Source organism: Poecilia formosa, unplaced genomic scaffold (genome assembly GCF_000485575.1).
Source record: "Poecilia formosa unplaced genomic scaffold, Poecilia_formosa-5.1.2 Scaffold301, whole genome shotgun sequence".
Classification (NCBI taxonomy): Eukaryota; Metazoa; Chordata; class Actinopteri; order Cyprinodontiformes; family Poeciliidae; genus Poecilia; species Poecilia formosa.
The window spans coordinates 7,944-19,088 of NW_006800240.1; the positions used below are offsets into that span (position 1 = coordinate 7,944).

At 40.0% G+C, this 11,145-nt stretch overlaps 1 protein-coding gene across 1 annotated transcript; it reads right to left on the reverse strand.

The window, feature by feature from the left end:
- Positions 1-8,439: 8,439 nt before the first annotated feature.
- On the reverse strand, positions 8,440-11,104 carry LOC103152108 (ribonuclease inhibitor-like). Its single transcript, XM_007572445.2, has 4 exons — positions 10,898-11,104; positions 9,758-9,931; positions 9,161-9,313; positions 8,440-8,648 (listed from the first exon to the last, which is right to left on the reverse strand). Exons 1-4 carry the CDS (start codon positions 10,951-10,953, stop codon positions 8,636-8,638), a joined length of 396 nt encoding a protein of 131 aa, XP_007572507.1. The 5' UTR covers positions 10,954-11,104; the 3' UTR covers positions 8,440-8,635.
- Positions 11,105-11,145: the final 41 nt, after the last annotated feature.

The following is an 11,145-nucleotide window of genomic DNA, read 5'->3' on the forward strand; positions in this document are numbered from 1 at the left end:
CTTTTTTTAATCAGATAAATGCTGGATGTTCCTGAAAACTGCTCTAAGATCAGAGTTTCTGTGGGACATCCAGTTCTAAACTGGTTAAACTGGTTTCTGTGATGGAAGCTGAAGTTTCTCTGCAGTTTCCAGTAAAGCATCTTTTTATCTGTGGAGCTTTGAGGAACATTTTCCTGTCAGCAGAAGAAGAAGCAGCAGAGAAAAGAGGTTTGAAGTGTCTTTATGATTCAAAGCTGAACTGAAAATGATTCCCATGTTTCCATCTCAGACCATTTCTGGTTCCAGGATGAAAATGAATCAGAGAAAAAAGATCAACTTTCCAGTTGAATCCAGTTCAGATCAAAACTCCATGAAGCCTCTAAATCAGTGTTTTTCAACCTTTTTCAGCCCAGCGCCCCCACCAAAGAATTTGTAGACTCCTTTGCACTATTATTTTATCATCAATATTACTATCACTATTGTAGATGTTTTGATTTTTATGCTTGTTTCTGTATTTATCATCAAAAATAATTTCCCAGAGAACAAAAAAGCCATGGAAATTGAAATTATTTTCACACATGTCTACAAAAAATGCAATGAATGAACATTTAACTTAAAATTGGTAGGCCTAACAGCAGCCAGAGTGGAAAAAAATATTCTTGTTCTGTGCCATTTTCTAGTTGTTAAATATTACACAAAATGAGCAAATAAAATATGTTCAGAAATGCCAGCTTAAACTTTGAACTATTTGCAAAAAGACCTTGCTCTGCAACATTAAAACATGGATAGAACTGTAACTACATTAATCATAGCTCTTCTTCTCTTCAGTGTTTCTGAGTTTCTGGTGGTGCAGCTCTGTGCAGCCTTCAGGAGAATGGGACATCAGATTTTCATCCATAAAATTTCACCCACATGGCATTTATTGTCCAAACCAGAGCTTTCAGTAGAAAAACAAAAGTTCCAGGTCCTTTTAATGCCGTACATATATGAGACAGAAACATGGATTATATCTTTATATAGACCTGTCTATTCAATCAATCAATCAATCAAATTTTATTTGTAGCACATTTCAGCAGCAAGGCATTTCAAGGTGCTTTACATAGGTAAAATTAAAAACAGCATGTGACATTGAATAAACAGTGAGAAAGAGAAAGAAATTAAAAAGTAAAGATAAAAACATTAAAGACATTTTTAAAGAAGGAAAAAAAAGATTAAAAACATAAAAACATCAAAGACATCAAAACCCACATCAAAACCCTAATTTAGCCATAAGCAACTCTAAACAGGTGGGTTTTAAGTTGGGATTTAAAGGCACCCAGTGTTTCAGCTGTTTTACAGTTTTCTGGAAGTTTGTTCCAAATGTGTGGTGCATAGAAACTGAATGCTGCTTCTCCTCGTTTGGTTCTGGTTCTGGGGATGCAGAGCAGAACCAGAACCAGAAGATCTGAGGGGTCTAGATGGTTGGTACAGCAATAACAGATCTTTAATGTATTGTGGTGCTAAACCGTTCAGTGATTTGTAAACTAACAACAGTATTTTAAAGTCTATTCTCTGAGCTACAGGGAGCCAGTGTAGGGACTTTAAAACTGGTGTTATGTGCTCTATCTTCCTGGTTTTAGTGAGAACACGAGCAGCAGCTTCTGGATCAGCTGCAGCTGATTGATTGATTTGTTAGTCAGACCTGTGAAGATGCTGATGCAGTAATCAATGCAGCTAAAGATAAACGCATGGATGAGTTTCTCTAGCTCGTGCTGAGACATTAGTCCTCTATCCTGGAGATGTTCTTCAGGTGATAGAAGGCCGACTTTGTGACTGTCTTAATGTGGCTCTGAAGGTTCTGGTCAGAGTCCATCACTACTCCCAGGTTTCGGGCCTGATCGCTGGTTTTTACTTGTAATAACTGAATCTGTGCATTGACTCTAGTTCGCTCCTCTTTAGGTCCAAAGATAATAACTTCAGTTTTGTTTCTGTTCAGCTGGAGAAAGTTTTGTCTCATCCACACATTTATCTGTTCTAAGCATCTATTCAATGATTGGAGGGGTTCAGAGTCACCTGGTGACATCGTGATGTAGAGCTGTGTATCATCCGCGTAGTTGTGGTAGCTGATCTTATTTTCTGTTATAACCTGAGCCAGTGGGAGCATATAAATATTGAAAAGATGGTGTCCTAGGATTGAACCTTGGGGTACCCCACATGTGACCTTTGACCTCTCTGATGAGAATTTTCCGATTGAAACAAAGAAATCCCTGTTCTTTATGTAAGATTCAAACCAGTGGAGCACTGGACCGGAGAGTCCGACCCAACTCTCCAGTCGATTCAGTAAAATGTCATGGTCAACAGTGTCGAAAGCTGCACTGAGGTCCAACAGAACCAGCACTGTGGTTCTCCCACAGTCTGTATTTATATGGATGTCATTGAACACTTTGACTAGGGCCGTCTCCGTGCTGTGGTGAGATCGGAAACCAGACTGGAAGGAGTCAAACGATTTGTTATTGTTAGGAAGTTATTAAATTGTTTAAAAACAGCTTTTTCAATAACTTTGCTGATGAATGGGAGGTTGGAGATCGGCCTGTAATTCTGCAGTAGTGATTTGTCCAGATTGTTCTTTTTTATCAGAGGTTTGATAACAGCTGTTTTCAAAGCCTGGGGGAAAACACCTGAAGACAGCGATGAGTTTACTATTTGGATCAAATCATTAGCAATGACAGGCAGGACTTTCTTAAAGAAATGTGTGGGTAGGACATCCAGACAGCAGGAACTGGAGTTTAATTGACTTATAATTTCTTCTAGGGTTTTATAATTTAGTAGTTGAAATTGGGTCATTTTTCCTGCATTTGTTTTGTTTGGGCACAGCATTGGTACTGACTTTGGAGTGGATGTGCAGATTGATCCTCTGATCTTTTGAATTTTATCTGAAAAGAAACTGAAAAACTTGTTGCAGGCGGCATTAGATTGAAGTTCAGGTGGTAACATCACAGGAGGATTTGTCAGCCTGTCAACAGTAGCAAATAAAGCTCGAACATTGTTAATGTTTTTGTTTATGACATCTGCAAAGAAAGCCTCTCTTGCATGTTTTAGTGTTGTGTGATACTGACGCAGTCTTTCTTTGTAGATGTCATAATAAACGTGCAGCTGAGCCTTACGCCATTTCCGCTCAGCCCTACGACAGAGTTGTCTTGCAGATTGAACTGTTTGTGCATTTCTCCATGGAGATTTGTTCCTACCAGTCACAGCCTTCACTTTAATGGGGGCAATGGAATCAACGATATCTGAAAGTTTGCACTGAAAATCATCTACCAACTTATCCACATCATTGTAGCTTAATGGCGAGGAAGAAGAGTAGTTTTGATTAAATGTTTCTGCTGTGTTTTCTGTGAAAGTACGTTTTGTTATAGTGGCTTGTTGTCCAAGTGGGTTAACAGATAGAGAACTGTCAAAGATAACAGCAAAGTGATCCGACAGGAGACATCAGTTACAGAGACATTGGAAATATTCACACCCTTACTGATAACCAGGTCCAGTGTGTGTCCATGAGTGTGTGTTGCTTGTTTGACATGTTGTGTTAAACCAAAACTCTCTAATATATTAAACAGCTTTTTTCCCCCTCGGTCTTGGGGGTTGTCAACATGAATGTTGAAATCACTGACAATTATCTAACAATCGTAATCAATGCATTATGAGAGATAGAAGTTCATTGAAGTTCATAAAGAAATTTTCCTCATATGTTGGGGTTTTGTAGAGAGTTAGTGTCAAAGTTCATTTGTGGCCTTTTACCTCAATTCCAAGATATTCAAAAGACATAAAATTACCCAAAGAGATTTTAATACAGTTCATGGTATTCTTAAATATTGAAGCCACGCCTCCTCCATTTTTTTTGTTTTCTATTCTCACTTAAGAAATTGTACATAGGAGGCGCTGACTCAATTAGTACAATTGCTTCATTATTGTCATTCAGCCATGTTTCTGTCAGAAATAAAACATCAATATTATGCTCGGTGATGAAATCATTAATTAATAGAGCTTTAGCACAGAGAGATCTAGTGTTTAAAAGACCCAGTTTAAGTGACTTGGAGGCTGAAAGTTCTTCAGTCTGAGGATCCTTTAGGCAGGGGATCAGTCTGAGATTTGAATTAAGACCACTGCTTTTTGTATTTCTATTTTTTGTAACTTGTAGTGATCCGGACAGGTATTGTCCTGCTATGCAATGTCGGGGGGCCAGACTCATTCTGGTGGAAGACGATTGTAAAGATAATATCTGGACCCCGGTCTCAGACCTCAGAAACGCAGAGTGCTGGATCCTCTGGGAAGTCAGAGGCAGGTGGCTTAGATTAAGTGAGGTCTGCTATGTTAAGGCTAGGGAGAGTCGTGCCGAGGCGAATCTGTTGATCCATACTATCCTGCTGGGAGGAGGAGGAGTCCATCTTCCTCTCTGACCCGGATTCTCCACCAGCATCTTCAGGCGGCTCAGGTACAGCCCGACTCTCTTTAGTGATTGACTTCCTGAGAAACTCTTTTCTTGTGAGTGAGTGTAGGAGCAGAGATGGAGGGGGAAAGAAAAAGGGAGGGGAGAAAGATTAAGGAGGGGGGAGGAGGAGGGGAACCAGTCGATCTGTCCATAGTTGATGTTTTATCACTTTGTTTTGGGACACTTTGCTCTTGCTAACACTTTGCTCTTGATAAGCGGAGACTTCCATCCTAGTCAGACATCTTTGAGCCTGTTCTTCTGAAGCGATGGTCACATTGTTGTTCTTGTTGATAAAATGAAAAATGTTTGCAGCAAGCAGTCTTATTCCATGTTTGTTGAGATTGCGTCCACCTCTTCCAAAGAGGTGAAAGCACTGCCAGTAGATCCAGAGGTTATCGATGAAGATCACTGAGCTGGCAGAGCAGGTTTTAATCAGCCATTTGTTTATCATGTCCAGCCTGGAATGTTTTTCGTCTCTCCATTGAGGCGATGGAATTGGACCACTGAGAAATAACTTCATTTTTAATTTTCCCAAAGTGTCCAGAAGAATATTAAAGTCCTTTTTCAGAATCTCAGATTTTTGCTTTGCCAGATCGTTGGCTCCAACATGCACGACTAAAGTCTCCATGTTGGGCTGATCAGTGGGTAGAGAGAGCACTTTGCGAGTCAAATCAGATACTGTGTCACCAAGAAAAGAAACCACTCTCGTTTTCTTGTGATTGCAAACATGACTGATTCCATTTACTGTCTCATCTCCAACAATAAGCACTCTTGGCATACCTTTCGTTTTCCTGGTGGTCACTTTGTCCTTCGGAGCTTTGTGGGGTGGATGCATTGGTCTAGCCTCATTGCTGATGCTTGAAAGTGGGTTTTCACTCAGAGGCTCAGGCTGGAGTGCAGAAAATCTGTTTTTCAGTGGGATTCCCATGGAGTCGGATTGTTTTGAGGCTTGGGCTGGTCGCGTTGTCCTTGGGAGCGGGGTCGGTGGAGCCATTTTGGTTCCAGCTGCTTGTTTGCTGTTCTTTGGCGGAGCAGGTGTTGAGGTTGAAAGTGGGTTTTGGCTCAAAGCCGGCCACGCTGATTCATTCAGGTGAGGGGTTCTCCCTGTTAGTCGTCTCGTGGGATCTGCAGTGTGAGACTTTTGTTTCGGCCTGGCACCCTGAGCGATTCAGGGTGAGCTGCTTGGTGCGGGGTGTACAACCTCTCCGCTGATTTGAGGAAGAGTTGTTTCATTTCCACAGGTAGCGTTGATCTCAAAGTTCACCTCCAGCCGTTGAATCTTCGTTTCTAAAAACTGAAGTCATTGTAGAATACTGCTAATGTCCTTGGAGTCAGAGGGGGGCATTTTGCCCTCGTTCAACTTGGAGGTGAAGAAAAGTAAGGTAGAAAATCTCCCGGTCCTTAGGTTTGAAGTAACCCAGTTATGATGTCGATGATGTAAATATAACCATAAAAATTGTGACTTTAAAATAATTCACAGGCAAAGTTATCAGTAAGGACGAGAGAGAGCAGGATAAGCTGTTCCTCCTTCAGCTGCCAGAGTGATAAGTCATGATTTAGTGATAAGTCTATTGATTTATAGATTAATAGTTTTACTGGACAGAAATTACAAAGAACAAATCTGGTTCTTAATCAAATCCTAATGAGTCAAATTGAAAGTGTCATGGAGTCACTGAACAGCCTCATGACATTAACACTGACATGAAAAATAATATTGAAGAAATAAATATATCAAATCTAATTAGAATCATAAATAAGTGATCAGTTCTTTACTGTTATGGTCTGTAAGATATATTTATTCTCAGTACTAGATATGGTCTCAACAAACCCATGGCACTTCAACAATATTATTTTACCTTTTATCTGGAAATAGTGTCTGTTTATTCTTGCCATACAGTCCTCTGTATTAATTATTGCTCGAAAGGTCTTGCCATACCAGCTTATTCCTCTGTATTTACTTTAGTTTCTTAGTTTATTCTTGCATTTTGTTCTTCATTCATTTCCATTTAGTTTCCTTTGATTAGTATTATCCTCTCTTGGTTTATTGCTATGTCCACTTTAGTTTCTTTCCTGTTGCTAGATTTATTTTATAATTTATTGACGCTCAGTAATCTTCACTCATCACCTGCTGCGCCACCTAATCGTCGTGTGTTTCACATCATGTGTTGATTTTTCACTGTTCAGCGTCGGATTCTCTGTTTTTATGCCATAATTCACATCTAGTTCGTCGCTCCGTTTTATGTCCATGGGTGATGCCACTGCTCCTGTTTCAGAGTTTAGCACAATGTACACGACGTTTTTTTTTAACCCCTTAAGGTGTTAAAAAGGGTTTTTTTTTAACCCCTTAAGGTGCAGGGTGGTGGGGAAACGTATCGACGGGGAAAAGGCAGACTGACATAAACCTTTTAAAACAACGGAAACAATTTCGGTATTCTGATTATTGAAATTTTAAAGTACTGTGGTTCTGTTGTTCTATCACACCCGTTTCATACCGGACCACATGCAGCACCGGTGTTAACGCTATAAAATGAACGCCTTCTATCGTGGCATCACCCATGGAGGGATTTCTTTATTTAAAAGGGTTCATTATGCAGAGGGATACACAATGAGGGGATCGTGATTTTAGTAATTACATGTTTATAAGAGCGATTTTCTGTTGTCCTTCCATGGAAGCGGGCAGACTTCAAACGGAAAAAAAAAACACTTTTTAATATAAGTTTGTTAAGAAAATTCATTTAAAATAAGCTAGTTGTAAAACTTAACCATTTGTTCAATATTAGATAAAATTAATGGTGTTTCAAATAAGGAAATTCACTTCAAATTATATCTATGGTTCAATTAGCGTAATCTCTTATGTAGGATATTTCTATTGAAACATATTACACTAAGTTGAATTAAAATAACTTAGCTTGCAGTTCTCTCTAATTCAGCTAGTTTCTCTGTGGACTGAGCAGGAATTCACAGGGGGTCGTTGCTCTGTGTGTGAGTTTAACCTTTTGACCACTTTGATAAGATTTAACAGGTGGTGTAAAACAATCTGGTCCTGCCAACAGAGTAGAGCTTCCTCTCGGGAGAGGGTCATAAAAAACATCCGTCTCCATTCAAAAGAAAATAACACTTCTTTGATCTTAGAAACAGGTTTTTACTGGAACATAGTCAACTAGATTTAAATGAACTTAGCTAAGGACAGTCCCCCAATTTCAATACAGCAGAGAAGGGAAACACGCCCTCTCTTTAAAAGTATGGGACCCGGAACCTTAATTTCAGATCGCTCCGGGGTCACCCATGTTGCTGTCTCTGGGGAACGGTGCGGCGGTGAAATGGTTCCCTGTAACGTTTTGTCGTGGTATGTGGATGTCTGTCGAGTGAGGTAAATATTGAATTGGATGCTGGTTTATGATTTTGAGTTTTGTCAATTTCATTAGTTGTTTGTCTAATAAATGTTGTTTATGTTTTGGACATGGAAAAACGTTTTTGTCTTGTCTTTATGGTTCAGCTGATACAATGACAACATCAATGAATCCAGGCAGAAGAAAAAATAAAACGAGTCAAAGGATTTTAATTCTTCCTCTTCTGATCTGCTTTGACATGATCACAGAACTGCAAAAACATATGTACAAAAATACCAGACAAAGTGAATCAGCAACGTCATCAGCCGGTTTAATGCTGAACTGATGCAGTGAAGCTACCAGTAGCAGGAGAGCGGAGCTACGCCAAGAAGCTAACAAACCCTGAATAGAAGAAAAGCTGCCATCGATACATTTGCAGCCAAGCATGATTTAATGTTACACAATACAGTTTTGCCAAGTTGCTCAAAGTCTGAACTGGTACTGTTGTGTATATAAAATGTAAAGTTTACCTTCGACCAAACGCACACCAAAGGAATCCCAGCGCCCCCCTTTTGTAAAAATTTCCACCACCGCCCCCTGCGGTCCTCTGAACGCCCCCCGGGGGGCGGTACCTCCCACGTTGAGAACCGCTACTCTAAATGGAGCCCAGTTTGAATCGGATCTTTATTGATCCAAAGAGACAAACAATATCAGACACTAAATGACAGACATGAGAAAATAAACAGAAGGTCAGAGGTCATCATCATGATCCAGTCAGAGTCTCTTTAGACTCAAAGTGCTGCAGCCTCAACCTCTGAGGATCAGCAGGACACAGAGACCGTTCTCTACTTTACAGAGATCATCAGTTCCTCCACCTGCAGAGAGAAGAAGGAAGGAGAGAGAAGATCAGTGAGTGTTTCCTGCCTCTCTCCAGCAGCAGTCAGTGACGCAGCACATCCAGTAGACAGTTTCCAGGCTGCAGTCAAACTGATCTCAGAGCTGTGACCAAGATAAACCTGATCAGTTGTTTCCTGTTGAACTGAGAGAACAAGCAGATCTGAGATCAGATCTGCTGCTGCCACAGTTTGATGACCACTGTCTCTAGACATGTTGGACGGCTGGACGCTGGAGTCCAGCTGGACTTCCTGCAGACATGGACACAGCAATAACACTTATCTTCACACCAACACAAACACAGGAACACAGCAAGCTGCTGCTCCTCTGATTGGCTGATTGCTGTCTCTGTGTCCAATCAGGAAGCCTGAACCATTCTCCTCCCACTGAGAAGCTGCAGCTTTACTGGGAACACTGGAGCTTAGCTTTGATGCTAACTGGGTATAGTTCAATATGCTGACAGCAGCTGGACTCACTACAAACATTTACTTACTGTAAAAAATTTACAAGATCCTTCAGCTGCTGAACATCTGACTCCTCCAGGTTGTTTCCTCCTAGGTCCAGTTCTGTCAGATGGAGGCTGTTGGACTTCAAAGCTGAGGCCAGAAAATCACAGCTGGTCTTTGACAAACTGCAGCTCTGCAACCTGAATAAAGAATAAAAGATGAGCTGAAGCCAACAGGATGCAGGTGAACCAGAACCAGAACCTGGTACTGGGTCATGTTGTGCTGGAGGATTTTAGTCAGTAAAATCATTCCAGGTTCTGATCAAAGAATTGAAGAATCAATCATTGATTATTGATTTGTTCCTGTCAGATTCCAGGAATTCACTTTTCTAGACTGGGTTGAATGACCTTTGACCTGCTTGACATGAGGGGGATTTCTACACACTGGGGGTCCGAATGCTGTCCTGCTCTGACCTCAGGTCAGCAGGTCCAACTCAGTTACACAGAGGGACTAAATTAAACTCTGGATCCAAGTCCAGGAACAAACTCAGAAAATATTTATTAGAACAGAAGATATGAACTTTGATTAATGATCAATTATATAAAAATATTCACAGAAATATCAATAATAATATAATTACAAACCCCAATGTTTCCAGTCTGCAGCCTTCAGTCTGTAGAAAACCACAGAGCTCCTTCAGTCCAGAACCTTCCAGGTTGTTGTCGTACAGGATCAGTCCTGTCAGATGGGTCGGTTTGGACTTCAGAGCTGAGAACAGAGACATCCAGCTGGTCTCTGACAAACTGCAGCTCATCAATCTGAATAAAGAATAAAAGATGAGCTGAAGCCAACAGGATGCAGTTAAAACTGAAATATGAACAAATAAATAATAAAATGTAGAAAATTAATTTCCCTGAATGTAAAAGAAACATGATGAACTGATTCTAACATCTGATCCAGTCAAACTGGTTTAAAGAGTCCAAACCAGCAGAACCAGAACATTTTATCAACAAAGAAACTCAAAGTTTTCTATGAGCAGCAGCCTGGATGAGGTGAGCTATTTCTGCTGGTTCCTAACAAGCAACTGCAGACCCGACTTAGTAACCGGATCAGAACCACTCAGTTTATTCATGAATGGCCTTGGGATCTTCTTAAAGCTGCTGAAAGCCAATGGAGGCCATTATTTCCTAAGGAGACAACACCTGATGAAGCTTCATCACAGAGACGAGGCTCCAACCGACTGACAGCTGTCAGACTGAAGAGGACGGTTCCTCTCTGACCCGGCCCAACAGAACCACAGCTTCAGGACAAAGTGAGGAACCTGCTGCTGCTGCAAACCTCACTGTCATTCAGCTCATCTAGATTTGCTTTTCTACAATCAGTCACTTCTTAGATGTTTCATTAATGATGATTTGAACTGGTCAGTGTTTATGGCTCAACTGGAGGAAAACATTTCATTCTGGATGTAAAGATGAGAATCAGAAATAAAACAATCTGAATCTTTACAAACCAAAATGAAACATTTCCATCATTAATTAACTTCATTTGAATTATTTTACTCATTTTATTCATCAGTCAAAACCATTTTAAAGTGAAAAACTGAAAATCAAAGTTCAATAATATCAAAGTCTGAAATAAGAAAATAATTTATAATCAGAAATGTTTTAGAGATTTTATTCTGAGATTTAAACAGGTTGTTTTAAAGTATTACAATTAAATTATTAATTAAACTACAGACTAAAGTATCAATGAATGATTTTATTGTATAAATAGAGAAAACAAACCTCAGACTCTTCACTTTACTGACTGAACTGTCCAGGATCTCAAGCAGATGCTTCATGTCAGAGTCTCCACCTCCATTTATGTAGATCTGACGTATTTCCAGTTCAGTCAGATCTGGGTTGGACTTCAGAGCTGAAGCCAAAACTTCACATTCATCCTTTTGGAGCTTACAGCCACAAAGTCTGTGATGAGAGAAAAAATAAATGCAGTTCTAATGAAATCAATCTGGATCATAAACAGATAAAATATG